Genomic DNA, 23,419 nt, shown 5'->3' with positions numbered 1-23,419 from the left:
TTTGTCCGATAGTGATATGTAGCTGGGCCCAGAGCCACAGAGACATTTATAAACAGTAAAACAGTATAGTAATTGTCCATTAGTGCAATGTACTGTACATTTCTTGTGTGAAAATGTCTGTATAACATACCCCTCCCATCCCCCTAAAAAGAAAGGCATGCAGGACCTCCCAATTTGCAGCTGCGGCACCCCCTGCCTTGCAGTGCGCGCGCTTTGCGTGGGCGTTGGATTTGCCACGCCGCGCATGGTGGTACTCAAGTCAACATCCCACGGTTGGCAGGTCTGTAATGTCTCTGTGCATCTCTGCGAGTTTGTACATCCATTTCTATATACATTTTTTATCTTTAAGTATATATATATATATTTTTTTTTTACACAGATTTTCTCTCTCTCATATGCATGCACGCACGCTTGCATGTCCACGCGTGGCCGCGCACACACAGTGGCTCTTTGCACAGAGGCACGGTACTGTATACGAGACCACACAGATCAATCCTGCAGACGCCGCTTATACGGCTCCAAATCGTTATTTACGTCACATGGCGAGCGTTCATCTGTGGCAGGTGAAAGGTCGCCCTGTGACGCGACAACCGCGTTATACGCAGACGTTTTGCAGACACGGCGCGGCCCCCCGAGGCGACGCAATGCACGTACAGGCGAGGTTTAGGATGTTTCATTTTGTGTGATAGATCATCGTGTTATTTATACATTAGCTTCAGATCTCATGCATTAGTTATGACCCGGAGAAGGTCTGTATAAAACTGCATGACTCCATTTTTGGAGGGGGGAAAAGAGGCACATTATCATATCAGCATCATGTGGTTGCTTGACGTGGTTAATGTTTTTCACTTTAGCAAATTGTACATTTAAAAAGGTAGGGCAAGTGATTTTCTTTGGATAAATATAGCTCTAAATATCGCTATAGTGTGCTCTTTGTTCAGTCTCGTATACACGATAAAACCGAAGCTGATAAATGGCTACTCTCTCCTGCTCGACTACACAGATCCTTTCCAGCGGTGGTGTACAGTAAGTAAGCATACTGTACTTACGAGTACAGTTTTGAGGTACTTTTACTTTAGAGAGTCTTCCTCCAACGGAGGCGCATGGGGAGCTTATGATGTCATCGTGTGCAGCGAGTGGCGAGTTCCTTTTGGTATAAAAGTATAAAAATCATCATTTTGTGTCATTTTTGTGTTCTTTTTTAATTGGAATCCTGAAAAGTAACATGTTTATTTAAAGGCGATATATAGACGAGTTTTAAGCCAACATTTTTAATATATCTAAATCTATTTTTCCCCTCCATCTTCCCCTATATTATGATGCTGAGGTGTTCTCCAATGCCCTTTGGCTCCCTCTGGGTCTTTATATCCACTGGTATTTTTCCGCCGGGACACCTCGGGGGTTTTAACCCATTCTGACCTGAGATCAGATTCATACGAGGTTTCCACTGGACACACACTGGTCTGATTATAACCCATTCTGACCTGAGATCAGATTCTAAAAAAATCAGTCGTTCTTCGATTTTTCAAAAATAGCAGACCTACAAGCTCGTAGCGCGCCACTCGGTGGCGCGCTATGAGCTTGTAGATCTGCTATTTTTCAATAGCTAAAGCATGACATGATGCGAACACCGAACTGGGTTCCCGTTCAGAATGGGTTAAACTTTTAGCCAATTGCAGCCAACACAAGGTGTGTTCAACCCAGCAGTGTTATAATGAAAACGCGATGCGATTGCAATGTATAATATATAATCCCCATGTGTTAGTTTTACCGACATTGTTATTGTGAATCAGCATGTTTATGATTATTTATTGAAATTATGATAATTGCTATGTATAGAGCCGGCATGGTCTGGGTGGTGTGAAAGCAGCAGCAGCAGCATGCAAAGCACCCCTCAGCCCTCACACAGACTGATTCCAGACAGAATGTCACAGACTCCCCACCAAATCTCCTGGTTACATCAATATCGTTATGTGAAGTGGGTTGCGTGTGTTTATTTGTTGAAATGGTGGAAGTCGATATAGTGAGACTGTCACCACCGCGGCTGCCAGCCAGCCTGCCTGCCGGCTTGAAGCCTGCATTCAACCACGGTATACATATGAATTACATAGGTTACAAATAGAGGCCAAGACCAATTTCAAAACAATCTAAAAACAGTTACATATTGTGGGGATCTGTATGTTAATTCAGCAAGGTTTTAAATCAAATTAATCTCACCAAATCGCTATGATGACACTAGATTTTGATCATTGCAATGAATAACCTTGGACAGAGCAGTTTGCATGAACGATGCTGTAGTGGCTGGGGTATTTGAGGGGCAATATATATATTTGATATGCACCGATTACAAATAAAAGAGAATATGTTGAGAGCCAGTGAGTCTCGTTCGACTACAGGACTCGTGTCAGTCAGCGATTATGCTACAGTTCCCCTTCAAATAAACATGTTAACTCAATTGACATTGTAACTTAGATTGTAATTTAGTCATACGAGCGCAATATCCCTAGCGTCCCTCCCAGCACTGACAACACCCCATAGCCATGAAGTGACCTGGCTCGGCCAATAGAATGACAGGGGGAGGGTGTGTGTGTGTGTGTGTGGGGGGGGGGGGGGGGGGTAGGGTGAAGCTAGATTTGAATTCAGTTTGGATAAATCACTAACTTCTGTGTACACTGGAAACTTGTCTATATCTCCTTTAATTTCAAATGCATTTACTTATGTTAACTTTATGAATAAATGCAAATACATTGACTAATGACTAATACTAGTCATTACTAATATAGACATGTTGGCATGTTTGGAACAGCTGGAATCAATACAATATCAGTATTAGGGTATTAACCTGCGGGCCACATTAAGGGAAGGTGGGGGGCCGCATGTAGGGCCCCGGCCACCAGTTGCCCATGTACAGTATGTACAGTATGTAATACAGCTTCACACAAAAGCATTTTGCTTTGGCTTTTCGAGCTTGTATATAGCTGCTTTTGTCATTGTTTTATTTGAATCCTGGAACGTAACCGCCTATGATTCATGATCTGACCAAGTATAGACAAAGATACTCTTACTAAGCTCTCACTTCAACTGTGCCCTTTTTTTTCCTCTTTAAGTTACTTTGAACACCTGCCTCTCTAAAGGCCAGGAAAAACTGCAAGTGTGACTGACGGAAGTGTTCCTTCTGTTCTGCCGGAGGTGTCACTGACGCACGCCTAGAGATAAAAAACCTCTCTCGTTTTGGACGGGCTGTGCCACGCACTTCAAAATAGAACGGAGTTCTGTTTCTGAACAGTGTTGCCAATGGGTTCAATCGTAGACATGTATAAAGGCTAGATGGCTCAAGGCGGAGTCTCTGACGTAGTTCACCCGGCGGCCATCTTGCTTCGGGACTACAGTACAGTATGTTCAATGGCAGCTCAAACAAAAACAGTCATAACTCGCTCAAATAGGATTTACAAACGGGTTGGTTTATTACAAACGTTGTCAACGTGGCTATGATTCAGGACGCTTATCTGCTTAATTTGGTTTTTTATATGAATGTCGTATAAAAGCATATATAAGTATGCGGACGTCTCTGACGTTTATAACAAACCAAACCGTTTGAAAATTGAGCAAGTTCTGGTTATTTAAAAGTACATGCCCCATAGACACAATGTTATGGTTATTTAAAAGTACATGCCCCATAGACACAATGTTATGGTTATTTAAAAGTACATGCCCCATAGACACAATGTTATGGTTATTTAAAAGTACATGCCCCATAGACACAATGTTATGCTGCCCAGAGGTAAGATGGCCGCCACGTAGCAACGTCGCTCTCCATTGGCCTGAGCGCGGGTGAGCCATCTAGCTTTCCTATGGGTTCAATGCACAGTGGGTTCCAAATGGCCCGGTACGGGTGTGTAACGCTGAGAGTGTATACAAATGGAGCCAAATGGACCATTACGGTACTTTTACCTCTCGAATAAATCAAACGTATTCACCGAAATTAGCAGATCTACAAGCTCACACGCCAACCTGGTTCCTTCATGCATGAGTGTCCAAGTTGCTCCTTTACACCTGACAGGGCAGAGTTTCCCTGGTTGGACGTAGCGCGTGAAAGGAACACATTATTCCAACCAGTTCTTTTCCCCTTCCATCAGGCGCCATGGCTGACCAGGGGGAGGCAGTTTAGAGACAAGAGACAAAAATGTTCTATGGCGGATCTCTATGGTAACTCTGAGGACGCCATAGGGGCCCCGGAGAACCTGTTGAAGAATGTACACTATAAGATTCATTATAGGGAGAATTAATTATCATTAATTTCTGCTCTTTTGTCAGTGACAGACAAAGGAGCATGCAATAGCAAGAGGGCATATATAGGGAACAAAAGACTGTGGCCTTTAGTAATAGTCGTCTTTGAAGAAACAAAGACGATTTTCATATCACACACACACACACACGTGTAGAAATGCAAGTATCCTCGTCATTTCAATTCAAGGCTCACACCGCTATTGTAGATCGAGTCACTCTTCATGTGGCATTTCCATTGGTTTACAATAGAGCGCACTCTTCCGCAACTTTTTCAAGCCGGCTTAGCACAATGCTAAAGAATTTATTTAAAAAATATGCTTCTCACTGCCTTCTGTAGCTTTTTGGCAAAAACAAGCCACATCCAACTGGAACAGAGCATCGCGATGGCACATTTTATTTATTTTTTCCCCCCTCAGATTCTCTATACTGTGTCTTTCTCAGTGGATGGATTGTTGTGGTCTTCAAAGGTTGGGGAAAAAAAATCAACTCTGGCAGTGAATGAGTTTTAACATATTTTGCCAGGGGGCTCCCTGGTATCACCCCCAAAGACCCCCTGGGGGTCCCCCAGACCCCACTTTGAGAACCCCCGGCCCCCCTACAGACTGTGAGGGTGGACACTGACAGCCACAGCACTTTACCCCCTGCAGCAACCCGAGCGCCGGATTCCTCAGGTTGCTAGGTGACAAGGATTCTATCCATCAGTGGAGCTGCAGATGCACAGTCGCAATAAAACTAGGGCAAGCGCAGCAGGCGTGCACGAGGGGGGAAACCCACTGCATTTAGACGGCGACATTCTCTTTGCCTGAAGTCACCCGGCTCTCCCCTCACTGTATATACCTATAAAATAACTGCTGGGAGTAAATGCATTTCAAAAGATCTGATTTCTTGTCGGAAAACATATTTTCTAAAGAATTTCAGGCATTTTCATCGGCAGATCTACAAGAGTTTGTACTGGAGATCTGCCGTTTCTCTGAACAGAGCTTAAGAGATAATGCATGCAGACAAAATCTTATATGAGCTGTAGCCTAACGTTTGTGAACTATTTATCATTATCGATCATGAAATATAACATGTCGCATGTACAGTAGCAGACTCACCACAATCAAAAGGATAACGCAAAAAAGAAAGAAGCTTATAGCTTCTTTCCATTGCAGTATTACAGTATGAGGTGTGCATGACGGCATGTAGTGTGGTGTTGGGTGTGTGCAACAAAATGTATAGAGTTCGTGATGTGCTAATGTGTCCCTGGGCACATATGAGGTGTGTACCTGCCTGCCTGCCTGCAGACACACGCGTGTCTGTGTGTGTGTGTGTGTGTGTGTGTGTTTGTAGGGGGGGTGTTGGGGCATTATTTACAATATCCCATCTACAGTCTACTACGATACAGAAGTCCTCCAAATACAGGCAAGGAACATGTACTGTAACCTCAAAAGAAGAAAAAAACACACAATTTTCCCACTGAAAGCAAACATCTCAGGAACCACAACATCTACTGTACTACTATTCTACTCCGCTCCCTGTACAGTACATGTACAGAGTGTAAAACCAGGACAAATGCAGCATGCATGAGGGGAAACACAGTGCGTTCATAATCTCTTTGCCTTAACCAATTCTGGGCGGGAACCCCTTTTGGTGTTTCAAATCATCATGTCATACTTTAGCTATTGAAAAATATCAAGCTCTACAAGCTCATAACTTTTTTAACTCAGATCTTTGCTTCTGGAGAGGTCCCCGCAAGAACATCATGTTTCTAGATGGGAGGGGGCCTATTACATAATGTTTGGGGTCCTTGACATGAGATATTGAGCACCACTGATATAGAAACATACAGGTCGGGCGGGAACCCCTTTTGGTGTTAGCATTATGTTATGAAAAATAGCAGATCTACAAGCTCATAGCGCGCCACCAAATGGCGCGCTATGAGCTTGTAGGTCTGCTGTTTTTTTTTGTTTCTGACATAGAAACATGGCTTTTTCAGAAAACTGTCAGGATGTAGAAGACATTTTTTTAATCTGGTCTCAGGTCAAAATGGGTTAAGTCACGCATCTCCCTACAGCACGGTTTGGAACAGAGACAGCCAGCCAGGTAACACCCTGTACTCACTGTACTACAACAGTACTGTACTACAACATTACTGTACTACACTGTACTACAACAGTACTGTACTACAACACCCTGTACTCACTGTACTACAACAGTACTGTACTACAACATTACTGTACTACACTGTACTACAACAGTACTGTACTACAACACCCTGTACTCACTGTACTACAACAGTACTGTACTACAACATTACTGTACTACACTGTACTACAACAGTACTGTACTACAACACCCTGTACTCACTGCAGTGGTGGAAATAAAGTAACCGCGTGCATTCACTCCAGTACATTATTGTTACCAGTGTTGTTTTCGTCGACTAAAACTAAGACGGAAAATGGTCGTCGACTATACCTTTTTCCACTGACGAAAACTAAATGAAAACTAAGCTATGACGACTAAAACTAGGACTAAAAATACTGACAATTTCGTCAACAAATAAAAATTAGACTAAAATGTTAGTGGACTAGTGGACAAGAGATCCAGTATAAGTCATTTCACACTTGGTTGCATGCTGAAAATAGATACAAGCATGTGAGCTTGTAAATCTGCTATTTTAGTCGACTAAATCACCTGTAGACATGATCAATAAAAGGTATATATGCCATCTATCCACCTACTTCTAACTCCACTACATCTTGGATCCAAAAACAGTAGTGTACTTTTTTTACTCCCACGACATTAACAAAATATCTTGCAATCTTCTTTTATGGGGGTTCCTTCCAGGCACAAAATCCTTTCAGCCTAGCACAGACTATCAGTTCTAAGGAGGGGGTCCTTCGTTTGACATGAAACCACGGTCCTTAATGTATTCCTGCTCCGATCCCCACTCCTGTGGGGTGGTGTGCGTGCTTGCTGTCTGTCTGAGAGCTGTAATTAACACATTTTGACCCGAGGACGATTCTACAAAAACCTTCTAAATCATGACAGTTTTTTTGGAAAACCAATGTTTCTATGTCAGTCGTTCTCAAACATTTTCTCGTGAAGGACTCCCAAAAATATATGAAATTGGCCGCCGACCCCCATCTGAAAATATGTTGTTCCAGGGACCCCCCAGAAGCAAAGATTTGAGTTAAAAATGTTCGTCTGAAAGAATGTATTCAAACATTTGGGCCACATTTTCACAATTTTTCAAAAATAGCAGATCTACAAGCTTGTAGCACGTCACTCGGTGCCGCGCTATGAGCTTGTAGATCTGCTAATTTTCAACAGCTAAAGTACAACATGATGCTTAAAACACCAAAAGGGGTTCCCGTACAGATTGGGTTAACGAGATTACTGTTTGCTTTCATCCCGGAGACATGCAGTCATGTCTGTTTCGTGTGACCATCAGGGTCTCTCGACTTTGAAAAGCTATCCTGCCTGAGGAGCTCAAAATAACGATTGAAAAATGCCACTTTTTACGGACAGGGGGGAGTTTTTATGTTATGGTTATTATTATTATTATTCCGGAGCCTGTCTTATTGTCATATTGTTGTTTGTCTTCGTGTTCTAGTGTCTGCATTCTTCCCCGTCTGATTGAATTTCCAATTTGAGACAAAGTTTGCTTAGCTTAAATTGATTTGGCGGATTGTTTCATGCCTTTACAAAGTGCTCGTTGACACCTTTCTTCGCTTGCCGTTGACACTTGTCACCTTTCTAAGCGTTGCATAGATCATGCAGTTGCAGGAACATTGCATACAGTAGGTGCCAACATTCTGTTATTGATGGTGGTTCATTGTTACATCTTACTGTACCTTGTAGCCTATTCCTGTATCTGACATTACTTTCCTCACTCTATATCTGCAACTTTGAAACTCCATTACTCAAGTGCTGTATAGTGCCTCTCTGGGTGACTGAAATTCCCCCGCGGGATCAATAAAGGTATCCATCTATTGATCCATCTTATACTAAACCTGCATATTGATGTGGGGAGGCCATGGTGGTAGTGTGGTTCTTGAGGAATCGGATGCTGGTGGTCCAAAGCAAAAAAGAAAAAAGAATGTCAAGTGGCATTTCTTCCTCAGCATAGTGGCAATTAGCTCCGAGTCTGGTCCATAGCCTTCTACTGCTTCTACGATTCTGCCCTGCGCAGTAAGGCTATGGGACTTTCCGTTTTAAATCTCAAATCGAAATCAGACCAGCCTCTCCTCTTTGGGGTAAATAAAAAGAACGTTTTTGCCACTCACCAAAACAAAGGCGGGTTGTGTCATTAGAAAGCCTACTTTCCTTAGAGGAACACTAACACTCTGAGCCCCCCACACACACGTATAAACGGTACTTTTTGGCCAGAAAGGGATTTGTTTTCACCGGAGGAAAAATATTCTCTATGAGGCAGTTCTCTGGGCAATATCAGTAGAGGGCGCAGCGGAGTAACTAAAAATGTTTTTTTCCCGGTGAAAACAAACTCCCCTTTTGGCCAAAAAGTACCTTTTATACGTGTGGTGGGGGGCTCAGAGTGCGTCCACTAAGGAAAGTAGGCTTTCTAATGACACAACTCGCCTTTGTTTTGGTGAGTAGCAAAAACGTTCTTTTTATTTACGCCAAAGAGTAGAGGCTGGTCTGCATTCATGCAAGCGGCGGAAGTTGAGAGTAACATAGCTCTAATGCGCGCATTAGAGCTATGGACCAGAGCTAAGTGGCAATATGCGTTGTACTGTACAGTGGCACCGCAATTGGACGCTGCGTTCATATTCTGATGAATTTTGTTCAAAACGGAGCACTCGTGCAAACTTCTGCAAGACCTGTTTCGTTGAATTGGCTATAGAGAGACTGTGTGTACCAATTTGCATGATGTTTGGACAAAATCTGTAGTTTAGCTGTCCACAGACGGACACACGGACACACACACACACGGACGGACGGACGGCAAAACATACTCTCCCCATGCCTTCGGCTGGTGAAGACAATAAGGTTAAGAACAACTGTGCTAAATCACTAGAAGCTCCACCTGGCATTACACCGTCCTGGGAGCCAGCTAGGGGGTCAATTCTCTTGCTCATCATTATCGTGGCTGTCAGGCAAACCTTGTATCGCCATTTTTCTTCATAGTCTCCGCCGGGGTGGAATGTGTGGCCGAGACTATGTTTTGGACGCATTGCACGCACGCACATTCCCACCAGGCCGAGGGAAGAAATACCGCCCTTTTAACGTTGTAACCGTTATATAGCGCCACCGCTACCAGGAGGCCATTTGCAATATCGGCACATTCTTTTGCTATTATTATTATTACTCCTACATGTTATAGTCATGTCATCAAGACGGGCCCGTTTCATTTTTCATACTGTTTGGCCAAGATGGACTTGACTGCACAATTTTTTTTTTGTCAGGTGGAACCTAACATAATTATAACAGGACCGTTTTTATTAGCGACCTAGTCATGATTCACTGCCTCCTAAGCCAATGAATGGTATAGTCAAACTAGATAATATATTGTACGTACAAGATAAAATATATTTTGAATGCATGGCCATTCAGGGGCTCCGTACATATATGACATGTCATAATTTCTTATTTTCTTTCTTCATAAATCACCGCCCTACTTACGACAAACAATCACAAACAAGACCTTGCTACATTGGATCTGTTGGAGCAAATGGATGTGAGGAGGTTGGTCAGAGGTGGTGTCCTGTGTCTGTGCGCGCGTGCGTACGTACGTGCGTGCGTACGTGCACGTGCAGCATCCATTAACGCTCCTCGTGTCATATTGGATCATTACGGGACGCGCGTCTACCACGTCCCTCCTGGGGATTCGACCTGGTTCTGATAATGTGGAAGTTTCACTATACTACTGCTATACTGCTGCACCTGCATGAGCACTCATGCACTCACACACACGCACACGCACACGCACACACACACACACACACACACACAGTGCATTGCACAGACAGGTGTACACTGTACATACATACACACACGCGCGGCGCGCACGGAAGCGCGCAAACACACAGTACAGTACTGAAAAAACAAACACCACAAGGGCAGGTAAATGTAGCCCTGGAGACCGCAGGCGTTTTGTTTTCAAAGGAGAAAAAAAAAGAGACATGCATGAGAAGTGGCATTACTGGCATACGAGCGGAGCAGCGTGAACCTTGTGCAGATAACCGGGGCGTCACTCCAAATGTCGGTGCCCTTTTATGCTCTTCCGTCGCTGTGTGGAGACGCCGGGAGCAGAGATTTCCTTCAGCCCGGCGTGCTTTTTCCTGTGTCTCCGGAGCATATTATCGTTGCTGTCGGGCATGAACCCCCCGATCTCCACATTCGAACGTTTTGCGTTTGTATTCATGAATCCACGCCCTATACTTGATCATCATACCACAGTATCACATGAAAGCATCGGCAGTAGCACAATCTACAAGAGACATGTTTTGACCTCGTCTATATCTGCTATTTTTTTGCTCATTTTGAATTTGAACCGTACGATTTCTTTGTAATGCTACCGACGTTTGTGCACAGAACTCTAGAAAACAAAGAAGATATTGCATTGTGGGTTTGAGCTGACAGGCCCTTTTTGATGTCAATCAATCAATCAAGTCAAGTCGCAGATGGCAGATGCCTTTTTAATATTTAAATTATTTATTTTTAGACATGCCGAGCGTTCCATAACGAATTAGCGGATTTACCGTCCATGAGGGTCAAACACTATTATTCAATCGCGCAGTTGTTTTTGGCTGTGGTAAATATACATATATGATCAACTTACTTTCGTAAAGAAAAGGGTTAGGAAGAAATTCTCCTTTAAATGTAACTTCCCATCATTGTCATTCACTGCTGCGGTTTTTCCCTTTTACATGATGTACTGCATTTGTTTAGCCTATGCCATGTTGATGAATTGAATACATGGGACCACAAGTTTAGATGATGTCTCAGTATTCTCAGACAGCAAGGAGGAGCAGTGCACCAAAGCATTATGGGAATTGTAGTCCAGGAAGGAAGTGAGCCCAGTGTCGATGACATCAGAGACACATGGGCTCACTGCTAAAATCTAAAATATCTAAAACCACATATTACACACATAAAGACCCCCAGGAAAGTGTTCTATATCTTCCAAATGCCATTAACATATATTGTTTTTGCAAAAATGTAATGTCTGTCTGACTTAATGTCTGACTCTACCACGTTGCTTATTTACATTTCTGAATAAGAGAGAGAGAGAGAGAGAGAGGCAGAGAGAGAGAGAGAGGCAGAGAGAGGGGGGGGGGGGCAGAGAGAGAACCTCACAGAGAGTGCGAGCTGCAGTCTCTTTGCACTCGTCCTCACAGTGGTGGAGTCAGCCCCCAGGGGGGGCTGTTGTGAATCGCATCCACCGGGTTTGGTGGAAAATGTCACGGTTGGGGGGATACTATACTACTACTACATTCACTCCACACAAACCACAGCTGGGGGTGTCATCCCCCCCCCCCCCCCCCCCGCCGGGCGAGCAGCACACACACACACACACACACACACACACACACACACACACACACACACACACACACACACACACACACACACACACACACACACACACACACACACACACACACACACACACACACACACACACACACACACACACACACACAGCTTTTCTCGAGTCAAGGATTTCATCATGTAAACATTAACAACATGTAAAGAATTTCGGTTGATTTGTTACACTCTCCGAGTTACAAATGGATAAAAGACTTCCCATAACGCGGATTCTTCTGAATACCCTGCTGGTTTTGGTGTTTGCACCACTCTCTCTCTCTCTCTCTCTCTTTCTCTCTCTCTCTCTGATTGAGGGATTTCACAGTATGCTTCAGGATGTGTCTGTGTTCTGTTGTTCCGTTATTTGTGTTATTAACTTATTATCTTCCATTGGGAATTCGCTGGCAGGGATTCGTGTGTTATCCGTGATTGAAGCCGCCCGTCGAAGTGCGTTCAGTAAATCAGTTGGTTTTGTTGTGCGTGCGCGTGTGCAATCTGTGCATGTGTGCTCGTTTGGGGAGAAAGCCCCAAACGAGTAGAGGGCCGCACCCCTCTACTGTACCCTCTACTGTACTCTCACTGTACTGTACTGTACTGGCACACCTGAAAGCATCATATATACAGTTAATATGTGCATGTGTGCGTTAGGTTGCATGCGCACAGGTGGTGAAAAACAACCATGCTATTTCCGTGCTCATACCCAGGCACCCAGCTACCCAGCCTCCCAGCCAGGCACCCAGCCAGCCACCCAGCCACACACGCATAGCTCCGTAAGGGAGTGGTTGCACCCCTCAAAAACACAAGCGCTCAACTCACTTCACACACCCGTCTGACAAACGTTCAAGCACAGTGCAAATTACAGCTCAACGGTACAGCGTGACCTGTTGAGATGGTTCTCAGAGCAAGGTCCAGGAACCCCCGGGGGGTTGTGGAGGGGGTCCCCATCAGGGGGGCAGTCAGACAGAACCCCCGGGGGGTTGTGGAGGGGGTCCCCATCAGGGGGGGGTTGTGGAGGGGGTCCCCATCAGGGGGGCAGTCAGACAGATATTTTGTGAAGCCACTGAGGAAATCGTGATTTCCTGAAAGTTCATATAATGGCCTGTTGTGGCGCTGTCATTGGGCCCAAAAAACCCATAGCCCCATAGAAGTCCATGTATTTGGGCCCAACTTCACCTAGACTGTATTACCTTAATAAACATGGTCATGAATACTTTCTGCTTCCAGTCACTAGTTTAAAGTCTCATTTCTAATGTCATAATATTCTTTTTGGAAAATGATGGTCCCATTTATTAGAAAAATGACCATAAAGTCGCGTATGTTCTGAGGGGCGTGGCTACCGTTACAGTCTATGATCGGGATTCCCCACCCACTCCAGTCAAAATAAAAACCAACTAAGAAGAAGGGGGGGGGGGAAGTCCCGCCTCGTTGTCTGGGCCAGCCAATGGCCAGCTGGGCCAAAACGGATCTAGAAAGATGGCGATTTACAATTCAAGGACTGACAGGCTTCATTTTACGTTCATGTTAGACCCGGGGAGCGCTTTGTCCATATTTTTTACAGTCTATGGTCCCCATGGAGCCAGCGAAATGAGGAACAATTTACTGAAAATAGCCGATATAACGTATACTGTACACTTGTAAGCTTATTTCTCATTATTATTGCTCATTTGCCCGTATGACATGCATAACAGGGATGCCAGGTCGAAAGTGGTTAATTTCACCATCATTTCACCGGGTACTGTATACAGAAATCCAATATGATCGAGTATGATAGAGTATGATAATGTATATAACTATATGACAGTTCAGCGGTTTCAAACTCTTCCCCAACAGTATCGACAGTTGTAGATTTGTTTTACTAAATCTTCTCTATATGGGGTCCCTGGCCTGTGCATGGTATCTTTTCAAATAGGGTGGTCCTTGACATGGAAATGTTTGAAAACCACTGCTGTAGTCTACTAGAGGCTACTTTAACCCATTCTGACCTGAGATCAGATTCATACGAGGTTTTCACTGGACACAGCACTGGTCTGATTAACCCATTCTGACCTGAGATCAGATTTAAAAAAAATGTCAGTCCTTCTTCGATTTTTTCAAAAAATAGCAGACCTACAAGCTCGTAGCGCGCCACTCGGTGGCGCGCTATGAGCTTGTAGATCTGATATTTTTCAATAGCTAAAGCATAACATAGTGCCAACACCAAAATGGGTTCCCGGACAGAATGGGTTAAAAAAAAAAAGGCTAACGAGACAAGCCGCTTTTGAGAACCGAGACGTGAGTTCAAGTGACACCAAGAGACCGACGAGACAGGACATATACTTACTTCCATTCAGAATAGGAAGACAATACTTTTTTTTCCTCCATGTTGGAGAAAAAAAAATATGAAAAATATAAAAAATAATAAGTGTGAGTCACATTACAGCCAAACACAAGAAATATTAAATGAATAATATACCCTCGCAAAGGCCCAGCCATAAGACACATTCCGTATCTGCCACTGCTCGTACCACAGAACCTTTCCGACAATGAAAAACAAGTTAAATCGTATCATTACTATAGGAAATATTTAATGTTGAAAAGCAACAGTCTCTTCCGGAACAGTTGGTGTGATTTTAGAGATGAAACGTTTTCATTATCGGGTCTACGATGGGCTGACGTTTGTTAAAAACGCACAGACTTTTCCATGACATATAGACTGACATTAAACGGAGAGTCCTCAAGCATAAACATGCATATTACCATAATATGGGCTGATAATGAGATGCACATATGGGTGTTATGCTGCGTTCACACGGCCAGATGCAAAGATACAGTCTACCATTGTCAATGGAAGCCATCGATATTGAAGATGCAAAGACGCATCCAACGTTTTGTAGCTGCTGCAAAAGCTACAAAGCTACAACAAGCTTTTCTTGTAACCAAAGAAGTAGCCAATTTTCTCCCATTGAATGTTGATGTGATCTTGTATGTTGTGGCATTTGTTCAAGCCTTTCCTAATGGAATCTGCATTGATCGATGTTTTTTGAAATAACAGGTGGTGAATGTGTTGTAGGACTACTTCACTCCATGAGCATGTGTTGGTGAGTTATACGACAAAACGTTGTAGCTCCTCCGAGAGTCCGATTTGGTAAACTTTTTCTTCTTACACACACACTTCACACACACACACACACACACACACACACACACACACACACACACACACACACACACACACACACACACACACACACACACACACACACACACACACACACACACACACACACACACACACACACACACACACACACACACACACACACACACACACACACACACACACACACATGCAGCTTCTGAATTCCGCATTGTACAAAGTATGTGAGACTCCCTCCGGAATGACAGTGCACTGTACAGGCACTGTATACTCCATTAATCTATAGGAAAGGTAATTGACTAGACTAGCCTATACATCCGATATTATAGTATCATAAACGCTATCGTCAATGCCTGAGTGTATGTGCATGTGTACAGATAGAGGCCAATGATAGAGAAACACAGCTGGAGAGCAAGGGGGGGGGGGGGTCAATACGGTAGCACTTACTGTACATAAAAAAAGGTTTACAAACTCACCATATCGATTGACGACACGGGGCCGATGCTGTTGACATAGATGCCCACATCGACAACGGTCGGTTTCACTGCAAACAGAAGAGAGAGAAAAGGCAAGACTTCAGCATTATTTACAAACAAAAGCAGTGGTGGGAAAAGCACTCTCACGCACAAGTATAAAAGTCCAAAAAGGTAATGGCATCAAAATATATAGGGAGCGTACCTATATGTTCCCCAGGTTCTATGTTCCCCACCATGCAAAAAAGGTTCTTTGTTCCCCACTTAGAACAAACCTAAACCTAAACCAGAAACCTAACCTAAGTGGTAAGTGGGGAACATAGAAGCTGGGGAACATAGAACCTGGGGAACATAGGGATGACATCCCAAAATATACTACCAAAAGAAAAAGTATTCATTATGCAAAATTACCCGTTTCACAAGGTATCATATGTATATTAAAACGCATTATTACATGGCTTGGTTGAATGCTTGATTCTGGTCAATCGCTGAATTCAGCTGTGTGTTATTTCTTGGTAACAGACCGCTCCGCTCTATAACAGACTGCTGCCTAATCAAACCTTCGGACCAGCTGGCTGCAGCCGGCTTGATTTACTGCTGTTTCCAACATGACACTCAACACACACACACACACATACAGCTAACCATTGCTCTCAAAAATGTAGGCCTACTTGAAAACATTTGAGCGAGAAATAGAAGAAGCAGTGACCCGAAAATGGATTGTATTTGATCAACTCACTTTCTTGTTTTCCGACTGTGCTGCAGCTGGGCAGACGCCGGCCAGCGCGACACTTATGGAGTAAGCAAGCAAAGGAAATATCTCGCAAAGCGCGTTGAGAGCTTGTAGATAGTCTATTTTCAAATAGCCAAATTTGAAAAAGGGCTGAAGAGGTTATAATGTATGTTTTGTAATAATAATTCAAACCTATACAAAGTCACTTTGGCCAGAAAGATAATGAACAATGCCCATAATGCTTTAGTGCACTTCCCCTCCTGGTGGAGAGGGGGAGGCTACATGGCACGGGGGTGTGACTTTGTAGTCCAGGAAGGAAGTGAGACCACATTTTCATAACTGAAATGGCGTCATGACACCCCAGAAAAGTGTTTATTGTGTCCTAAACAAAAATAAGCTCAGGTTGCAAAAGGGGTGAATGAGTACAGTACTTGAGTAAATGTACTTAGTTACCTTCCACCACTGAACAAAAGTAGACGAGAGTGACCAGTGACAGTCGGCTATTATTTTGGCTTTTCTTTTCCAGGAAATTTGGTCAGAAATTCATAGTCATATCATCAACAACGATGTCTTGTTAAGAGACAGTCGAAATGCCACGCATCCATCATCCATAGCAGGATGGCAGGGGTGTGTATATGTATGTGTGCCTGCACGTGAGCGCCTGTGTGTGTACACACCCGGTGAATGTTGCCAGGCAACAAATCTAATTGTGGCCAGCAAAGGATATCTTAGGCAAATTTTGCTTAGCAACAAGATTTGGTTTCAGGAGAGCAAAAATTTAAGATTATTGAAGATATGCATGGAGAAAAGAACCAGACCTCTCTGGTCTGGTTCAAACTTCTTTTTACTTTCAAATATTTCTTCTTCTTTTTTTTCGACTACAAGAACTAAACGCACTAATCAATTTAGGGGTCATTTGGTCCCCAAAAAAGTTTGAGAACTAACTGATTAGAAGAGCTTTTATTTTGTATGATGTAAGCCAACCCCTTCAGAGGTGGCTCAGGTCATAATGGGCCCTCAGAGTTCTTTCTCAGGCCTTGCCCCGAGGCTCCAAAACATATACATTCTACAAAGTACTTAAAAATTAATAATATACACATCCATATTCCATGCTTTTTGCGCAGTGTTAGCGAGCGAGTGATGCTGTATTGGCACACGTGGTTCTCAAACGTTTTAATTTCACTTTGGGCCGAGGAGGACCGCCGGAATAGAAGATGGATGCTAAAAGATAAGCCTTGGCGTGGTTAGAATGATTGTGAATGATTACTCCTTTAGCTTGGTTTAGTATTTCACTGCATTGTGTTTGTCTTTGAAAGGTATTTCATACTCAACAGCTAAATCAAAGGAGGAGGTGTGATGTGGAAGCTTCAAATGTTTCTTAAATATGAACTCCCCACAGCCTTTGTTTGTTATGCAAAAGCGGTGTGTGCGTCTATTATTATTCAAATTGTTTTTATTAAGACGTGCACCTCTACTAGGCAACAGAGCAAAGCAACAAAGCAATGCCCCGATGGAGTGTGTACATTTATCTCAAGAGTTTAGATTAGCACGCCACGCGACATGGACACGTACAGTCCGTGGCTAAGTGACAACAACACTGCATCTGTAGCTTGCCGTATATAGCTCTGGGACCCTGGGAATCAAGACATCTGATGACTTCATTAAATAATTATTGGATATATCAGCTGCATAAATAAGACATCACGAGTCGGCAGGCATGTCAAATTTGATGACACCCACTTCTAAGGGCTTGTCGGAAACCGGCTGAGTTTTTGATTGAAGTTATGCGGGTGAAAAAAAAGCAACAACAACATCTCATCAAAAATGTGAATGCGAATTTCATGCTTCAATCTGCCGTTAATTCAAACCGTGTTGTGTTTGCTGTTAACAGCGCTGTCATCGGCGGCACATGCTTGAACAGCTTCCTGCAGCTCTCTTTTTGCCAATCTCTCTCGCTCGCGCGCGCACACACACACACACACACACACACACACACACACACACACACACACACACACACACACACACACACACACACACACACACACACACACACACACACACACACTTTGACTGCTACAGTATACTCAACACAGCACAGATCATCTTTTATTCAAAGTTATTGTGCAAAGTTAGACGGAGATGTTTTGCTTGCACACAATGGGAGGTATAATCTACCTTTGTGTGCGTGTGCGTTTGTTTGTGTGTGTGCGGCGTGCGTCCATGCGTGTGTGTGTGTGTGTGTGTGTAGGCTTTACTTCACACAAACACTAATTTGCATCCCTAGGATGCAACTACAGCAAATAACGCCATCCTCTCCCTCAGCATATGCCAAGGTTTGAGCAAAGCACAACAAAAACTAAACTAAAAACGAAATCTTCTCAAGGTCTAACAACGCAGCAGAATAACATGGCTGCATGCAGGCCCCAGGAGGTGGTGAGTGTGTTGTAGGCCTACCTCCAGTGGTGTAAAGTAAACAAGTAGGCTACATTTACTTAACACGCCGAACGCCCGGGGTTATTTAATCCATTAAATCAGACCTTCTCATGTCAAGGGACCCCCACATTGACACATATTAGACCGCGGACCCCCATTTGAAATGATAGACGCCCCATAAGAGAAGACTCTTACCAATTCTCAACCATTTAAATGTCAAGCCCCCCCCCCAGTTTCACGTGCATTATAGGCCACAGAACCCCATTTGATAGCATTCCGATCTCCGGGACACATACAAATGAAAGTCCATTTGGTTCCATGTGTGCATTCTGGGAGTTACACATAAGGGTCCATTTGAAGCTTTTGGGTCCCAACTAATCCATCATTTTGGCTGGGCACCCCGTGGAAACCCCTCAAGGGACCCATTTGAGAACTGGCATACCAGCCTGCAACCCCTCCCCAACACCCTGAATGGTGTTTGAGACCCCGTCCCCGTGCCCCACCACCGAACCAACAGCAACCAGCCGGGGTCAATGATCACCCGAGGAGTTGAACGGCACCATGTGCACCACCAGTCCAACACCTGCACTGCACAAAGCGCTGTCTGAACGAGTTTCTTGCAGACCCAGAACATCCGCAGGCTTTTCTCTGTCCAAAAGTGTCCCGACAGGCCGTACGTGTCACAGCCTGTCAGAGGGACCAGGTTGCACTGTAGATCAACACTCCTCGGCTTGCACTTCACTCTTGATGCTGATAAAAATAGAAATGTGTAATATTGAAAAGAAAAGGAAACCGAATGCCCGCGGGCGCGCGTGTTTGTGTGTGTGTGTGCGTGCGTGCGTGCGTGCGTGCGTGTGTGTGTGTGCACGTACAGTAAGACATAAACTTCAGTTCATGCCTGTCAAGGCAAGATTTATTAATAAAACAATTCAAGTGTGTGTGTTGTGTGTCAGTGTGACATCTCCCAAGGGGTTTAAAATGCAGTGCCAATTGAATCGTTGGATAGTCTGGCATCCCCGGGGATGTGAATCTGTTCCGGTCCGGCTCATATTCATGTCATGCTCCACCAACTGGACAATTTGGTTAAAAAAAAAGAAGAAGAAGGCAGGCAAGGCAGGCACAATTTCAGAATACAGTGTTTCTCACAGTGTGGTCCAGGGACCCCCCAGGGTTCCCTGAGAGTGTACAAATGGAATCGTACAGTCATATGGGCCGGGGGTCCCTGAAATTTAAGAACCAACTGTTGGAATGGATTTAATGGGATGCATCACACATTTTAACCCATTTTGGGCGTGTTTTAAGCATTATGTTATACTTTAGCGATTGAAAAATAGCAGATCTATACTTTAGCTATTGAAAAATAGCAGATCTACAAGCTCATAGCGCGGCACCGAGTGCCGCGCTATGAGCTTGTAGATCGTGAAAATGAGCCTCAAATCTTTCAATATATGCTTTCAGAGCGAACGTTTTTTAACTCAAATCTTTGGTTCTGGGGGTCCCTGGAACAACATATTTTCAGATGGGTGTTGTTGGCAGCCTTTTACATAATGTGTCATTATTAGGTCTTTCAACATTTTTTTTTCAAAAATATTGAAAAATAACCGATGAGGTTTAGAGGGAAATGGGGCTTAAATTGTATCAATTAACGAGAGCAGTCAACGTATAGGACATGCTTTGACTCTTGTCCCTCGGCTGCAACATCAGCCGTGGTTCAGTGCATGGGTATCAACGTGAAATGGTTGAATAATTGTACAGGGATTCAACCCGCTCGGCTCTTTGGTCACACAGGCTAAACTTCCCTACCCATCTGAACCGGGGGACCACAGACAGTGCCTCCCACGGCCACCCCCCCCCCCCCAACACATGTGTCCCCAGGGCAATGTGGGCCAATGTGAGTGCAACCGCAACAATGCACATAATAACAGCTGAGTCGACCTGACATGTGTCATAACGTGGCCCATGCATGGGTGACGTGGACTCACACACACTGCGATGAGCAACGCCGCAGTGCACACATTCACACTTCACTAAGAGCCATTGCAAATGTTACAAGTGGAGAGATTAAAATGAATTACTTCAGTCCGACAAAGTCTTAGATTGAATTTTGGAATATAGGCCTCTATTTATTGAGCATAATTGAGCATGGATATATGAAGCATATAGTTTGGCTTCAGGGCTCTGTCTCTGTTCATTCCCTGCAGCATGAACATTTTAGTTTAAGTTATAAGACAAATAGAATTACAGGGAATGAATTAAGACCCCCAGGGGGGGATCTAGAAACAAGAGCCTACAGGTGGATGCTGGGGAGGCGGTGGGATTTGATAAACTCCATGGGCAGCGGACAGGGCCGTTCCTTATTAGTTTAGGAAGGATTTAGCACGTATTCATAGTAAACCCGTTGGTACAAAGGCTTTTGGTTTGGCACGCACCACGAACCAAACAACATGCTCTATTCAGGAAGCAATAATAAACTTTATTTATACAGCACCTTTCATGACAGAAATGCATCACAAAGTGCTTTAAAAGGCAGAGAGCAAAGAAAAGGTTGAGGCAATAACGTTGAGGCAATTAAACAATCGCAAAGGGCATAGAACTGGCAGCAAATCAAGCAGTTCAATATGACAATAAAACAATAGCATAATAGAGCATGAAACCGGTGAGCACATGAATAAGAACACTTGATTAAAAGCAATAGTGACAGGGTGAGTCTTGAGCTGTGCTTTACAAATGTCTACCGAGGAGAGAGAAGGAGAGAGAGTAGAGTTCAAACCGCATACTCGCTGCCAGGCACTTAAGAGCTCACCGCATGTGGTATAGTGGTACACACCCTAACCACCCCATGGGAACAACCCCAACATGCCCTATTGATTTAATATCAAGCTCAAACGATGTGCTCGGCACTCAACAAGGCAGTCCAATTAGCGCCCTGTCAATAAATGTTTAACTTTAGAAATGAGCGGATACCCCATATACGCTTAAATTGTATGTTGGTTTCCATTACTGTTGGGTGAGAATGCAAATGGCAGGATTCATGAATAATGAACATGCTTTATGTAATTGATGCCCCTTCAGCTACATTTCTCCTGTTTATAATAATAATTCACCTTCACTATCGGTGTTCTACAAATCTTTTCTTTGATATTTGACATTAATATTGGCCAATATTATGTTCATTCATTTGTCTTTCAATTACAGAGTGTATTATAAATCATTTTAGGGTTGTAAAACATTGTACAACTCCATCACTTTTTTGTGTAATGTATTTTCCCATTGAACTGACTCAAACGCCCAAACTGGTACACACTGTAATATGTAATAATGCACTTATATTTGATAAATTCTCTTATCACATCCATGGTATGAAAACAATGTTAAAGAGTTGCTTCAATGAAATATAATTGATTTAACCTGAAAACGATAGAGTATGTGGACCATGGTGACATTGATCAATTCTTCATTTAAAAAAAAGAGCTTCTAATATATTATTTATGCCCCAAAATCTATAAATCTTACACTATTAAGGCAATTGGCCGGTTCCACGCGCTGCACAAGGTGCCCTTTTTTTCCGCTTGAGCACCTGCCCCTCTAAATGTCTAAATGTGCACGCCACTGGGGGTCACAGCACTTTCATTTTCATGTAGGAGTAGTTTTTTTTTCTGCGTGCAAAATGTACCAAACCTCTCCAAAAAACACATCTCCATCGTGTAGAACCAAAGCAACCCCCCCTTACGTATACAGAGATGGACAGACAGATAAACCATCCCTCTCCGAGTGAACAAGACAAGTACGTGCGTAGGTGAGGGGACAAACACAGACACATGCAGGCAGATTACATTTACTCGGGGGAATTTGTCGATTCCTCCTGCTCTTCCCTTCCGTCCTCTCTAGTACAGCCCCAGCTGGATCCCAGAGTGAGTGAGTGTGTGTGTGTGTGTGTGTGTGTGTGTGTGTGTGTGTGTGTGTGTGTGTGTGTGTGTGTGTGTGTGTGTGTGTCTTCCCCAGTGGGGCCTCTGTGTGGACGGAAGAACAAGGGAGCTTTCATGCCTGATTAGCTTTCTCCAGGATGACAAATGCATTACGAATTACCGGTGCTGACGGACACACACACACACACACACACTTAACTGCTCAGCTTCCATATGGTCAATAATATCCAGAGGATCAATGGCGCGGGCAAAACAGTGCCTGAGTAATGTGTAATAATAATGAATCCCTCAGGGTTAGCGTCGCACACCGCTTCAATTAGAGGGGGGGGGGGGGGGGGGGGGGGGGGACACACCTGTAGATTGCAAATCAATCGTTGCCAACAAACTCATTCCCTCTTTTAGAGAGCATCGAGTTATACGTCACAGTGGTTCCCGCCCCTTTTGGGGATACACTTGAAAGTAAAAAAAAATAAAAAAAATAAACGCTTGCGGCCCACCCATCTGACCACCCAAAATAATTGACTTATTTTCTACCAATTGCACACCCTGCAATGAAGCTGTCACGGTGTGTGTCAGGTGAGGACCCAGACGCAGAACACGGCAGGCAGGCAGATCAAGTCCAGTATTTATGAACGACTAACAGGACACACTGTACACAGGCAGGAACACAACATAACAAGAACTTATAATCTAGCCAGGGAACACGAGGAACTGAGGGTTTGAGTAGACACGGGGATCACATTAACCTATATGCTCCTAGTTTCATAATGCTCAGCTCATGTCCCTCCCAGGGCCAGGAGCTGAGCAGCAACAACCTATATAGCCTGAAGTGACATCATGTCACTTTTCTATTTCTATTATTCTATTGGCCGAGCCATGTCACTGACATGGC

The 23,419-nt window shown here is 43.8% G+C and overlaps 2 protein-coding genes across 2 annotated transcripts in view; one reads left to right on the top strand and one right to left on the bottom strand.

The window, feature by feature from the left end:
* LOC308311614 (metalloreductase STEAP3-like) overlaps window positions 1-23,419 on the top strand; it is a 351,330-nt gene that overhangs the window by 272,954 nt on the left and 54,957 nt on the right. The gene's annotated exons all lie outside the window — the stretch shown is intronic.
* The window catches only part of LOC308311616 (gamma-aminobutyric acid receptor subunit gamma-3-like), a 136,981-nt gene that overhangs the window by 82,492 nt on the left and 31,070 nt on the right, over window positions 1-23,419 (bottom strand). Inside the window, exon 3 of the mRNA XM_080758370.1 lies at window positions 15,436-15,503. Within this exon, the coding sequence (XP_080614496.1) occupies window positions 15,436-15,503 (68 nt within the window). The remainder of the gene's footprint in view (window positions 1-15,435; window positions 15,504-23,419) is intronic.

The sequence above is a fragment of the Protomyctophum bolini genome, assembly GCF_963924005.1.
Source record: "Protomyctophum bolini genome assembly, chromosome: 24".
NCBI classification, from domain to species: Eukaryota; Metazoa; Chordata; class Actinopteri; order Myctophiformes; family Myctophidae; genus Protomyctophum; species Protomyctophum bolini.
The sequence above is the reverse complement of the archived record's forward strand: the minus strand, read 5'-3'. Positions and strand labels throughout refer to the sequence as shown.